The 15,086-nt window shown below is 36.7% G+C and overlaps 1 protein-coding gene across 37 annotated transcripts in view; it reads right to left on the bottom strand.

Moving 5' to 3' along the window:
- ABI3BP (ABI family member 3 binding protein) overlaps positions 1 to 15,086 on the bottom strand; it is a 271,320-nt gene that overhangs the window by 23,788 nt on the left and 232,446 nt on the right. For all 37 annotated transcript variants that reach the window (XM_070454961.1, XM_070454969.1, XM_070454962.1 and 34 more), the window contains 3 exons: positions 14,532 to 14,600; positions 6,271 to 6,480; positions 1,604 to 1,712 (listed from right to left, as the gene is read on the bottom strand). In XM_070454961.1, the coding sequence (XP_070311062.1) occupies positions 1,604 to 1,712; positions 6,271 to 6,480; positions 14,532 to 14,600 (388 nt within the window). The remainder of the gene's footprint in view (positions 1 to 1,603; positions 1,713 to 6,270; positions 6,481 to 14,531; positions 14,601 to 15,086) is intronic.

Genomic DNA, 15,086 nt, shown 5'->3' with positions numbered 1-15,086 from the left:
GAAGCAGAACCAAGATCATCAAATGGGCTTTTACTGAGATACATGCTAATTTTGGCCAACCAAAATGGCAACCCACTCCAGTATTCTTGCCTGGAAAATCCCATGGATGGAGGAGCCTGGTAGGGTATAGTCAGTCCATGGGGTCACAAAGAGTCGGACCCAACTGAGCGACTTCACTTTCAGTCTCTTTAAGAAAATTAACATTTACAAAATTTTCCATATTATGAGTCAAAATAGAGAACTTTAAGGGAAAAAACCCCACACTTGTGGAAAGATGTTACTCTTGCAGTATAGGACTATAGTTAATATACAGCAGAATATCTCTAATGAATTAGATGCTTCCTTTTCCCCTGAAAAGATCAGGAGTCTCCCTGCTGTCAGAGCCAAACAGGCTCTTCTGGTGGCACGCTAACACCCAATTCAATTCAGTCAGATGACAATGAGAGATACGAGAAGTAAAATATGACCAAAAAAAAAAAAAAAAGCTCTGATGCTGACATTTCAGGTTTCACCATCGCTGATCTTTTTCAACATGGAGGATCTTCATGAGTATATGAAATACTCATTCTTGAAAAACTCCTCAGTCTGGAAAATTGATCTGTTTGCCTGGTGTACTATAACTTAAGATGTCAGGATTTCTTTTTTGTTGTTGTTTTATACGGAAAGCAGGGACAGTTTATCAAATGGTGTTTTGGAGTCTGAGGAAAGAAAGTGATTTCCTACAGAGTGAAATTTAGTCCAGATATAAGTTTAGAACTTTGGCCTTATTAAGGCAGTACTTGGCTATATCCATTTGAGAGTCTGCTCGAGTAATACATTTGATGACTTAGCCATGTAAAACAAACACAAGACCAAAACCCCCTTCCCTACTACATTTTTAGAAATGTCTAAGGCTCTTATTTTTCTTGCAACAATAAAATAAACTGATAAATTATTACACATTTTAGATTTAAAAAGGAATCACAAAACTATACAGCAAGATAAACAACCTGGTATCAATGTGTAATAAGGGATGCCAACAAAAGTTATTATTGAACAATTAATATATGCCCATTTAAACAAATCTATCCTCATTGGTCTATAATAAGAAGACCCCAAAGCAAAGGAACGCTGTGTCTGAGACTAGTCTGTAACTATTTTAAGCATCAACTATTTTAAGCATTTGTAGATAAACAAATGTTTATCTACATTTGTCACGTGGCTTTTGTTTCCCTGCCCTCCTCTTCCAGCACGCCAGCCAACTTTACGTGCTTCGAATCTAGTTTATACCATCCATACTCCAGTTTTCTCTGGTCTGTAGACTTTTCCTCCTCTAAACTTTGGTATTTAATATCAATGTTTGATATTAATGGCCTTCCACCTCTCCGTGTCCCCAGCTCTAATGTTAACTTACAAGACCGACTTGTCACTTCTTGTATCCCCACCAGTCAGTTGCATATTTGCAAATCATGACGCTAGGAGTCTCTAGTGCTGTGTACAGAAAACCAAAGAATGAAATGCAATCTAGACCCTCCCTTCGAATGGAGAAGGATGATGTCATTTCACTCCTTTGTTATGATTTTTACACTCTCGGAATTCACCTGTAATAGCACTGGTGGCTTACCTTGTGTCTGGTTTTAGATTTTCTACTGTGGAGAAGGTTTGATTTGTTGTTTGAATGGACTTGTTCTTCCCACTGAATGATCCATTTTCTCTGGATATAACTTCATATTCTGAAAAGCAAAAAGGCCAGCAGACACTTGTCTATATGCTCTGGCAAACTGGATGTTCTTGAAGCTAACAACCTAAAAAGTCACTCTCATAGAAGTGAGCAACTGAGATTGCAGGCCTGAGACCTATTGATCATACACATTAGCAACTTCTAGATGGAGATTATCACTTGATGGGGAAGCTCCCAAAGCATCTGGGGAGTTGCTCATGGGCCATTTTTGTTTTCTCTCTACCGGAGCAGGAAAGGCTGCCTGGTAACCGTGTAAAGTGATGACACGCCGGTGGTAGCACTGTATATGGGTAACCTATCATTTTGATATGTAAGGCAGATCATCTGCCATTGCTGGAAAATCCAGTGCAGTTTTGTAAGAAACATTCTATGAGGAGTGGTGCTTCAGCAGAAGCCCATTTCCTACTCATCGGGCTTTATAACATAGCTGGGAAATGGTCACTGATGATGTGGTACTGCTGCAAGTAACAGTTAAAACCACAGCAGCAAAAAACATTTAAGCAAATAATGAACTACACTTTCCCAGAGTCCATTATTTTGAACTACAGAATTACAAGATTTTGGTACCTACCGCTTATGTAAGTTACATAAGTCTTGTACATACTGCTTATAAAAGCCCCCTTGATAATTATTCTTGAATTAAAACAAAATGAAACTTTGCCCTTAAAGTCTGCAGAGAGATCTGTATACACTTACCTAAAGGATAGCTTTCTATGAACTTACAGGGCTAATCAAAAGAGAAGGACTTTCAGAATAAGAAAATATAGTTTACTGATTTGTTTTCCCTGCCGTCACTTGGGATTTAGTTTAATACATGTGATGAGATCACGAAGAGGATTACAAAAATCAAACAAAAAACAACCAACCACCACAAAAGCCCACTCAAAAACAGTTCTGTCAATATGAAGAAATACACAAATGGTGGGCTTCGGGGAAAGTGGGAAGGCTGTGTGTTACTGGAACTCAAGCTGTTAGCGCTGAGACCAAAGATAGGAGATAATACTGGAAATAAAGCTGAAATTATAGGATAACTCGTGGAGACTTATAATCACCAATTTTAATTTGGGAGGGATCTTTAATGGTAAATTAAAAACATCCAAGATGGAGGACCACCTTTTCAGAATAACTTCCTATAACCATCCTTCTGAAAATTTTAAAGTAGACTAGAAGGCAATGGCCAATGTATATGGACACAGGAGTGCAGCTTTTAAAAGACTAATGGCTGATGTTTAGTATGTCTTCCGCAGACTCTCTGCTCCTAATCTGTGTGTCAGCTGACTTTCTGTTCTAACGGAGCATGGACATCGAGGGAGAGGGAGCATCCGGAATTCAGATACTCAAATTACACTTTTCCCTCAGTCATAAACGGGCGTTTACTAGAAAAAGAAGGGGTTAATTAGCATGGAACCAAACAGGTAGTTGTAAAAAGTGGAAACTGCGTGACTTAATGGAAAGAAACAGACCAAGCCACTTGCCTGGATCTCAGTCTCAATTTTCCCATCTGTAAAATGTCCATAGTGTCTCTCCATAGTGTTGCTCGTAGGGATTAAAGCAGGAACTTTATGAAAAGTGCTTAACAGGTGGTACCTATTATTATTATGTCTTTTATTATTCTTTATTATCCCTGAGCTGTATCTTAAAACTTCAAAATTTGAAAGATTCCAGTTTGAAAAATTCAAGTGCTGATTAAGAGCAGTTTATATGACATTCCAGTTGGTTTATCCGTGAAAGCAGTCACCTTCAAAAAACATCTTTGGGTCATTCCTAATGTTTAAATGTTAATTTAACATGATTTTAGTCCTGAAACTTTGGAATTTTCAAGATGGATCTAGAAGTTCTCTTCATAATTAAAAAGGTATTTAGAATTTTTCTCAGAATTCTTGTTTTACAATGTGTGTATCTTTCCTTTTTAATTTTTTAAAGTGATAATAGCTTTTTCATAAATGCACCAACATTCTAAAACTCTACCACCACCAACAAAAAAGTGTGTGTCCATATTTCTTAAGATAGGGGATTTAAGATAGGGATTTAAAAAATAGTTTCTTTAAGAGTAAGGATATAAGAAAATCTACAAAGAACAAACACCGAATACGTGGTCTCTTTAACCCCCCTCGGAGGGTTTTAATCCCCTTATGAGATAATTCGCTTAGAAAAAATCATTTATTATGGAGTTTGGGAACATCATAGTCTGGTCAGTGCAGCATGAAAATAATAATGGTGATACTGCTGCTGCCAGTCCTACTGTTGCTGCTGCCAAGTGTTAATTTAACAGCTTCTAATTTATGCTGCGTGAATTCTCTGTTAAGTTCTACACTCACAACAAATTGATAACAATGGGAATTATTATTATTACAAATAAAAAACTAGAAGTTCAAAGAGGCTAATTATAGATTCAAGTTGCATTATTTAGAACACACCCGGTCTGGGATTGAAATCTATGTCCGCATGCTCTTGACATATCACAAAATGACAACTTATGACTAACTTAACTTTAAGTTGTCCAAGGATCTAGGCTATGGCCAATCTCTATGGTGTACTTATTTCTACTTTAGTGTGGAAGGGTCATGGAGAAGCATTAGAATTTGGATGTATTTACTAGAGGTGAATACATGCCTATCAATTAAAAGGAAGATTACTGAGAGAAGTCAGCTAGGAAAATGAAGAATATGTTCCCTCTCTTTTGTTACCTTTCTTAATCCTTTCCTGAAAAACCATTTCTAATGATACGAGAATTAATCTCTGTATTATCTGAGCTACTGGTTTATAAAAGATTACATTTGAAATCAAGTGGTATTTAATGGAAAAAATAGATCATCAGGGCATATGGTTCAATGTTTAAACATAAACTAAGTAAATAATGACTAAATACTGACTTATTTCTATGTATAAAATGTTATTATTATAGGTGTGGTCCTTATCCATGAAAATTATCGTTAAGTCCAGTATCTAGTGAAAGATCTCAACAGCTCATTAACATTTAGTAATGTTAATAATAATGTTAAAACTAATTAGTTAAAGTATATCCTATTTATGATACTTTGAGATTACAGATTTATGTCATTTTAAAAAGCTACATGATAAAAGGAAAATACAGAAAGGAAAATCCTGCTGTTCTCAAAAGTTAAATCATAGCCAAATGAATGTGTATTAGATTATTAGACATATTAGATTAACCAATGCCCATTTGATGTTCTGTATCTTTAAGGGAAGTGAAATTTTTATAAATCGGTTGGTCTTGTGAGAACTAAGTCTCAAGACTATTACAGGAACTCCTTATTAGCACTGCATATGGATTGAGAATTTTGAATCTTTTAATACAGATAGATAATCAATTCTTAGAAATTGATTGATTTTTAGATATTGGGATGATAGTACCTACTGGCATAATCCCAAGTAAAGAAGACTAGTCAAAACTGAGAAAGGAAATTGAGAAAATATGTTTTTTTTTTCTTTTTAAAAAAGGCCAGCTAAGCAAAGATAAGCTGCTGAATTTGCACAAACTCTGGGAGATAGTGAAGGACAGGGAAGCCTGGTGTGCTGCAGTCCACGGGATCGCAAAGAGCTGGACATGATTTAGCGACCGAACAACAAGAAGCTGCTTACGCTGGAAGCTGCCAAGACTAAATGGTTTTGTCCGAGGAGAAATAGCTGCTGTTTTCTCCTTTATTTAAAGAAAACTTTCTGGCAGCTTCTGCACCGCCCACTCCTCACCTTGCCCCGCGGACTGCTCTCTCCTCCCGCCGACATCCTCTCAGCGCCGCCCCCCCCCCCCATCCCACCTGCATGCACTCACAATATTTGCTCCATCCTCTAGCTGGTCGGGTGGTTAGTCATCCCACCCTCCCCTCTTCTCTCTACTCTGACTCTCTTGTTCACCATGGAAAATTAAAATCCCCCAAAACAAAAAGAGTGACTCAGAGTTTCTTATTTTTCATCATCATTTTTATGAGGAGTAGCAGAGTCAAAATTCTCTGAGATGGGCAGAAAATTGACCAGGAACAGACGTTTGAAAAACCATACCTGTGGCTGATTCATGCTGATGTACGCAGAAATCAACACAACATTGCAAAGCCATTATCTTCAATTAGAAATAAATTTAAAGTAAAAAACACTCTCATAAAATGACTGAAATAATGTTTAGCCTGCTTCACAGTTCTAGGTCAATCTAGAAATTGGGAGGGTGAAAGGAAAATTGATTTAAATACTATTAGCAGTGGCAGCTTCTCAGATGTCATTTGTAATTTTCTGGTAATGGAAAGACTAGATATACCTTCCCATTGAGAAAACGTTCTGAGAGGAGAAAGAAGATATATAACTTAAAGAGATCTGCTAGGTTAACAGAGAGACCATAACCAGGACAAAGACTACCTTTCCCATCTTCTGGCACTTTTGAAAATCATCTGCCACAGAGACAGCAGAACTCGGCAGGGACCTGCTGTTCCTGAGATCCATCACCCAGGGGCACAGTCTGACCTAAGGTACCACGTTCCCAGAGCATCATCTCATCAATGCCTCCCACCGTGGCAATGGTCTGCACGCCACGCTCTTACCTGTGACAGTGTCGTTGAGCGGCTTATCCCAGTCCAGGATGACGAAGGACGGGCACCCCTCCACAGTGACCACAGTGAGGTTGGTGGGTGGGTTCTGCGGTGGGCTGGTGGCATTCCCCTCTGTGGCCTCCTCTTTGGGGAATCTCTTGACAGAGTCGGTGATGGAGCAGGGGCTGTTGTCAGGCTTTTGGATATACCGCACGTGAGGCCCTAAGAGAGAGAGGACATTGAACATTTGGGTTTTTGTGAGCTTGTAAAAAAGGTGGAGGAGAACTCATAAGTAAAACAGTCTGTTTGAGGATATTTGATCTAATACTATAAGCAGATGGATGAAAGCAGTGATGTGGATAGTTTGAATTTGTGAAAATCCAGAATCCTATCTTTGGGATACATGATATGGATGATACTATTGAGTTAATTTTCTAAATAGATTTAGCTTATGCTAATATCCAAAAGTAATTTGGTTTAAACTGCATAATTTATGGGGTATTGAAAAGAGTACTCAAAAGGATCTTGGTTCAGTAGTGGGGAATGATTTGCCTTACATTAAAATGTAGTTCTGGTCCTACCAATACACCTTAAAAGCCAGGCTCAGAAAGATCAAGTGGTTTTAAGTTATTTAATTGCACCCCAGAATAAAATCCAACAATATTTTAGGAATAACAAACATATACAGCACCCAACTGGATAAATTCCTTACAGGAATATATTACCCATAATGAGAAAAATAAATCATTTGGAGTCAAACTGTAACTTCCATAGATGTTAGAATCATCAGACAAGGACAATAAAACAGTTATTATCACTATAACCCACATGGTCAAAAAGTTAAGAAATGGAAGATATAAAAAGAGACCTAAATTAAATTTCTAGAGATCTTCAAAGAGAGCAGAGAAGAAAAGTCATGTTAGGACAACAAAGAAGGACTGTGGCAGATTTCTCATCGCAAAGAAAGCAAGTGAGAAGGCAACAGAGAGATGTCCTTATATATTAAAGAGCAAAAACCAAAACAGCAAAAAAACCTTATCATCTAGAATTCTATAACTAGTGAAAATCTTTTAAAAAACAAGCAAAATATTTTTTAGACATACAAAAGCTGAAAGAATTCATGACTAGCACACCCAACCTATAAGGAAGATTCACGGAAGTCCTCTAGGCAGAAGGAAAATGATGCCAGATGGAAATATGGCAGCACACAGAGGAATGATGAGCACTGGAGACAGTAACTATATAGGTAAATATACATAATATTTACCTTATTATTTAATTCTCTCTAAAAGATAGCTTATTGTTTAAACAAAAATAATTACAATTTAGTGTGATCTATATAACATGGGAAAGTAAAGTAATAGCCCAACAGCCAGGAAAGAGAAGCTGCTATGCTAATGTGAAGCTCTTATACTTCACAGTCAACTGTTTATGAAGTTGTGGGATATCCCCGGAAGGTAGACTGTGAAGTTGAGGACACATTCTAGGAACACCAAATTATTCACTAAAATAACAAAACAAAGGTATAGCTAAGAGAACAACAAAAAAGGTAAAATGGAATCATAAAAATATTCAGCCCAAAAGAAGGCTGAAAAAGAAGGAAAGAGGGAAAAAAGAATAGATGGAACAAATTAAAAACAATAGCAAGATGATAACAGATTTAAACCTAACCATATCATCAAAGAATATTACCATAAAAAAAGGTCACTTTATGATGATAAAGAATCAGTTCCTGAGTTTATTCATCAAAGAATATTACGATAAAAAAGGTCACTTTATAATGATAAAGAATCAATTCATGAGTTTATCCTAAGTAATTGAGGTCTATACCTGAATACAGACCTTTAGTATACCTGGAGCCAGGGTTGGGGGCACTGGGGAATGACAGAAGAAGAAAGTAGAAATAAATCTACATTAGAGCTAAAGATTTTGGTATTCTCTCATTAACTGGTAGAACAAGTTGATAGAAAATCACAAAGGATATAAAAGAATTGCACAATATAACCAAGCAAATTGACTTAATTGACATTTTTATAAAACACTTGTTATGGACTGAATTATGTTTTCCTAAAATTCCTGCATTGAAGATTTAACTTCCAATATGAGAAATCAAACCTGATAATGCCTTGAAATAAGGCTTCTGGCCTCCAGAACTGTGAAAGAATAAATTTTGGTTGCTTAAGTCAAAGTCTATAGTATTTTGTTTTGGCAGCCCTAGTAAACTAATACATTATTCCACTTAAGACTAGGAAGATACACATTCTTTTTAAGTATACACAAACACACCAAGATATACTATATTCTGGGCCATAAAAAAGTCTCAATAAATTTAAAATGACTCAGGAAAAACAGAGTATATCACAACAATGGAGTTATTAATAAAAATCAGTAACAGAACGATCTCTTGAAAATCTTGAAATATTTGGAAATTAAGTAACCTACTTCTAATAAGCTGAAGAAGAAACCAGAAGGAAATTTAAAAGTATTTTGAATAGGGTAAAACTGAATACACAGTATATCAAACATTTTTAGATGCTGCTTGAATAATACCTAGGAAAAATGCAGCACTGAATTTCATATTTAAAAAGAAGAGAGGTCTCAAATCATCTTGAACCTTAAGAAATTAGAAGAGCAAATTAAAGTCAAATTAAGCAGAAAAAGGAAATAATAAAGATCAAAGTAAAAATAAATGAAATGGAAAACAGAAAAATAATACACAAAATAAATGAAACCCCAAATTGAACTTTTTAGGAGATCAAAAGAACTGATAAACCTACAGTGTGGCTGATTAGGTGAAAGAGAAAAAAGGCACATATTATCAATAACAGGAAAGAGAGAGGTGACATCATTACAGATTATTTAGATATCAAAATAAAAGAAAGTGAAATAAATCTGACAACTTAGATGATATAGACCAATAACTTGAAAGACAAAAATTATGAAAGCTCACTATGGAGGAAAGTATACTGAATAGTCTTATAATTATTAAAGAAAAGAAAGTGAAGTAGCTCAGTTGTGTCCAATTCCTTGCAACGCCATGGACTGTAGCCTACTAGGCTCCTTCGTCCATGGAATTTTTCAGGCAAGAGTACTGGCGTGGGTTGCCATTTCCTTCTCCAATTAAAATGAATTAAAAGTAAAACACTTCTCACAAAGAGAATGTGAGGCTCAGATCACTTTACTGGTGAATACTGCCAAATATTTAGGGAAGAAGCAACACTAATTCCAAACCCTTTCAGAAAATTGAGAAGTTCAGTATTGACACTAAAACTTGAGTAGATTTTACAAGAAAAGAAAATAACAGCCCAATATCCCTCACGGAATACAATTCTAAACAAAATTTTAGGGAATTAAATCAACGATATATTAAAATAAGAATACACTATAACCAAGGAGAATTTGTCCTTGGAATGCAAAATTAATCTACAATTCAAGGACAATTACATTATCATATTAACACACTAAAAAAAAAAAAGAAAAACCTTATAATTATCTCAATAAAGCCAGAAAAATCATTAGACACAATCTAGCATTCATTTCTGCTTACAATTCTCACTGGAGCAGGAATAGAACTTTCTCAACTCAATAAGGACATCTATGAATAAACCACAGGTAACAACATACTTAATGGTGAAAGACTAAATGGTTTTTCTATAAGATAACGAATAAGGAAAAGATATCAATCTTCACTTTCAATTCAGTGTTTTTCTAGAGATTCTAGCCAGTATAGAAAAGCAAGAAAAAAGGTACTCAGGTTGGAAAGGAGGAAGTAAAACCTTCCTCTTAGATGACATAGTTCTGTATATAGAAAACCCAGCATATCTACAAAAAAATCTACAGAACTTTGCAAGATTGTAGAATATAAGATCACTGTACTAAAAAATCAGTTGTTTTTATATATATTAGCAATGAACAAGAGGAAACTGAAACTTAAAATGCTACTCTTATGTTTTACTTCACTGAAACTAACAATCATTGGTAGGAGAAATGAATACCTAAATAAATGGTGAGATATACCATGTTCATAAATAGGAGGACAGTAGTGTACAGCTGTCAATGCTTTCTGATTGACCTGCACATTCAATGAAATTCTAATAAAAATATGAGCAGGCTATTTTTCTTTAGACATTGATAAATTCATCCTGAGATTTAGCTAGGAATACAAAAGGACCTAGAACCGCCAAAACTTTAGAGAAATAAAAACAATGGGGAACACATGTAAATCCATGGCTGATTCATGTCAATGTATGACAAAAACCACTACAATACTGTAAAGTAATTAGCCTCCAACTAATAAATGAAAAAAAAAAAAAACCCAATGTTGGAGAACTAACACAACCTGGTTGCAGCACTTATCACAAAACCACAGTGATCCAGACACTGCGGTATTGATGGAAAGGTAGCTAAATAGATCAATGGAACAACTAGAGAATACCTAGATAGTTCCAGGTATATATGGACAACCGGTTTTTGACAAAGGTACAAATTAAAGGAACAATAATTTTTCAACAAATATGGTGGAACAATTTGATATCCTTAAGAAAATAAACCTGCATTCATATCTTGTATCATATACACAATTTGACTCAAAATGGATTATAGACTTAAATGTAAAAGTAGAAACCTTCTACAAGGAAACAGAGAAGAAATTTCTAGAAGGGAACAGAGGAGCTTTTTGTGATCTCTGATTAGTCAATGGTTTCTTAAATGTAACACCAAAGAGGCAATCTATAAAAAACCAAATCAATAAACCAAGCTTCATTAAAATTAAAAAAGAAGACACACAGGGAGAAAATGTTTGCAAAACATGTACCTGAAAAAGATCTTTAACCCAGAAAATATAACGACTCTTAAAACTCAATAATAAGAAAATAAGCAACACAATAAAAATATAGAAAAAATTGAAAGAGACATATCAAAAAGGATATACAGATGGCAAATAAGGACGTGAAAAGATGTTCAGCATCCTTGGTCATTAGGGATATGCAAAATAAAATCACAGGTACTACTACATACTTTTTAAAAGGGTTTAAATTAAAAAGGCTGACCATACTAAGCATTGGAAAAGATGTGGAGGAACTGGAACCCTCATACACTGCTGACAGAAAGGCAAAACAGTACAACTGCTGTGAAAAACAGTTTGACAGTTCCTTAAAACATTAAATATACACTTACATACAATCTAGCCATTCCCCTTATAGCAATTTGTCCAAAAAGAATGAAAGCACATACAAAGACTTGTACACGAATGGTCATAGAATAGCATACTTTACTGGTAATATAAAAATGCTGGAAACAACCCAAGTGTCATGAAGTTTTAATAAATTATTATATATCTATGCAATAGAATACTCATAAGCAATAAAAAGGAATAGACTGTTGATACATATACCAACATGGATGCATCAGTAAATAGTTATGAAAAGTAAAAGAAATCAGAAAGGAAGTTCATAATATATTATTTTCTTTTGTGTGAAATTCCAAAAATGCATACTAGTCTATAAAGATGATGCAGTTAAAGTGCTGCACACAATATGACAGGAAATCTGGAAAACTCAGCAGTGGCCACAGGACTGGAAAAGGTCAGTTTTCATTTCAATCCCAAAGAAAGGCAATGCTGAAGAATTTTCAAACTACCATACAACTGTGCTCATTTCACATGCTAGCAAGGTAATGCTCAAAATCCTTCAAACTAGATTTCAACAGTAGGTGAACCAAGAACTTCCAGATGTTTAAGTTGGGTTTAGAAAAGGAAGAGGAACAAGTGATCAAATTGCCATCATCCTTTGGATCAGAGAAAAAGCAAGAAAATTCTGCTTCATTGACCACTAAAGTCTTTGACTATGTGGATCACAACAAACCATGGAAAATTCTTAAAGAGATGGGAATACCAGACTGCCTGACCTGCTTCCTGAGAAATCTGTATGCAGGTCAGGAAGCAACAGTTAGAACTGGACATGGGACAATGGAATGGTTCAAAATTGGGAAAATAGTACATCAAGGCCATATATTGTCCCTCTGTTATTTAACTCATATGCAGAGTACATTATGAGAAATGTCAGGCTGGAGGAATCACAAGCTGGGATCAAGACTGCTGGAAGAAACATCAACAACCTCAGATATGCAGATGACACCACTCTAATGGCAAAAAGCAAAGAGGAACTAAAGAACCTCTTGATGAAAGTGAAAAGAGGAGAGTGAAAAAGCTGGCTTAAAACTCAACATTCAAAAAACTAAGATCATGACTTTGGGTCCTACCACTTCCTGGCAAATAGATGGGGAAACAGTGGAAACAATGGCTGACTTTATTTTTTCTGGGCTCCAAAATCACTGCAGACAGTGATTACAGCCATGAAATTAAAAGATGCTTGCTCCTTGGAAGAAAAGTTATGACAAACCTAGACAGCATATTAAAAAGCAGAGGCATTACTTTGCTGACAAAGGTCCATCTAGTTAAAGCTATGGTTTTTCCAGTAATCATGTATGGATGTGAGAGTTGGCTATAAAGAAGGCTGAGTGCCAAAGCATTGATGCTTTTGAATTATGGTGCTGGAGAAGAATTTTGAGTCTCTTGGACAGTTCAAATGAGTCAATCCTAAAGGAAATCAACCTTGAATATTCATTGGAAGGGCTGATGCTGAAGCTCTAATATTTTGGTCACCTTATATGAAGAGCCAATTCACTGGAAGATACCCTGATGCTGGGAAAGAATGAGGGCAGGAGGAAAAGGGGGCGACAGAGGATGAGATGGTTGGATGGCATCACTGACTCGATGGACATGAGTTTGAGCAAACTCCAGGAGACAGTGAAGGACAGGGAAGCCTGGCATGATGCAGTCCATGGGGTCGCAAAGAAGTGGACATGACTTGGTGACTGAAAAACAACAGCAACAATCTGTAATATAGTTACCTTGAGACTAGGGGTTAGGTGGGAGAAGTGAGGAGGGGTGATTATAAGGTACATGATGAAACTTTTTGAGGTGTTGCATGTACTCATTTTAACCTCAGATATGCAGATGACACCACCCTTATGGCAGAAAGTGAAGAGGAACTAAAAAGCCTCTTGATCAAAGTGAAACAGGAGAGTGAAAAAGTTGGCTTAAAGCTCAACATTCAGAAAACTAAGATCATGGCATCTGGTCCCGTCACCTCATGGGAAATAGATGGGGAAACAGTGGAAACAGTGTCAGACTTTATTTTTTTGGGCTCCAAAATCACTGCAGATGGTGACTGCAGCCATGAAATTAAAAGACGCTTACTCCTTGGAAGTTATGACCAACCTAGATAGCATATTAAAAAGCAGAGACATTACTTTGCCAACAAAGGTCCATCTGGTCAAGGCTGTGGTTTTTCCAGTGGTCATGTATGGATGTGAGAGTTGGACTGTGAAGAAAGCTGAGCACTGAAAAATGGATGCTTTTGAACTGTGGTGTTGAAGAAGACTCTTGAGAGTCCCTTTACTTTGGTAGATTAGATTACTGTTAAAAATATTCTCTATAGTGATGGAAAGAGTATATTTCCCCTATCTTTGAGTTGAGCTTAGCTCTGTGATTTCTTTTGCCATTGAATAGTTGCAGGTATAACACAAGGAGGTTGAAATGTTGTTGTATATCTGGACTCCTTCTCTCTTTACTTTGTATTGTTAGGAGAATGGCTTCTCCTGGGTCATTGTTAGTCTTTCGTCTTGGGTACCAAAATGAACAGATGTGGAGCAGACCTCAGCCTAACCTGTAAGAGACCCAGCTGTACCTGCTGCTAGAAACAGAATCACCCAGCTAAGCACATCCTAAATCAGCTGACCCCATGTGACTTGTAGACACATGAGAAATAAATCCTCTTTAGGGTATGCTACTAGGCTTTCCTGATGGCTTAGTGGTAAAGACTCTGCCTGCCAATGTAGGGGGCACAGGTTCAAACCCCGATCCGGGAAGATACCCCCCACGCCACGGGGCAGCTAAGCTCATGCACCACGACTCCTGGGCCACAGCCACTGAAGCCCGTGTGCCTTTAGAGCCCATTCTCTGCAACAACTGAAGCCCCTGCAATGAGAAGCCCTCTCACTGCAACTAGAGAGGAGCCTCTGCTTGCCGCACCGAGAAAAGCTCGTGCAGCAAAGAATACCCAACACAGCCAAAAATAAATAAGTAAAATAAAAAAACATTAAAAAAAGAATATGCCACTAAGATTTTGTAGTTACTACACAGCAACAGTTGACTAATATACCCACCAAAGATAACTTTCTTAAAAGTAAGATTTGTAGCTGATCATACGTACCTTTGAATCTGGGCTTCCCAAGAGGATCAGTTTCTCTTGTTGGACTTGAGCTAAAGTCAGTCATGTTATCTGAGGATGGATGATACAATGAAAAAGTAGTAAAGGCTATAAATATTTATAATGTCTCCTGGTCAATTGCTCGCAGCTTTAATTTCCATATTATTATAATCCATATTATTCACATTTCAAGGCCTTTAACTGTGCCCTGTTGCAGATGTTCTGCAGAGTAATAAATGATTTAAAGATTACAACTGGGCTTCCCTTGTAGGTTAGTTAGTAAAGAATCTGCCTACAATGCAGGAGACACAGGGTTTGATTCCTAGGTCAGGAAGATCCCCTGGAGAGGGAAATGGCAACCAACGCCAGTATTCTTGACTGGAGAATCCCATGGACAGATGAGCCTGGCAGGCTACAGTTCATGGGGTCGCAAGAGTCAGATACGACTTAGCGACCAAACCACCGCCACCAAAGATTACAACCGAGTAGCTGATACACATTCATATATTCAGTCATGTGTGATTAGGAAAGACATGTGATTTAGGAATAAGGACTGGG

Source organism: Odocoileus virginianus, chromosome 25 (assembly GCF_023699985.2).
Source record: "Odocoileus virginianus isolate 20LAN1187 ecotype Illinois chromosome 25, Ovbor_1.2, whole genome shotgun sequence".
NCBI lineage: Eukaryota > Metazoa > Chordata > Mammalia > Artiodactyla > Cervidae > Odocoileus > Odocoileus virginianus.
Note: the sequence above shows the minus strand (reverse complement) of the source record. Positions and strands in the feature narration are given on the sequence as shown.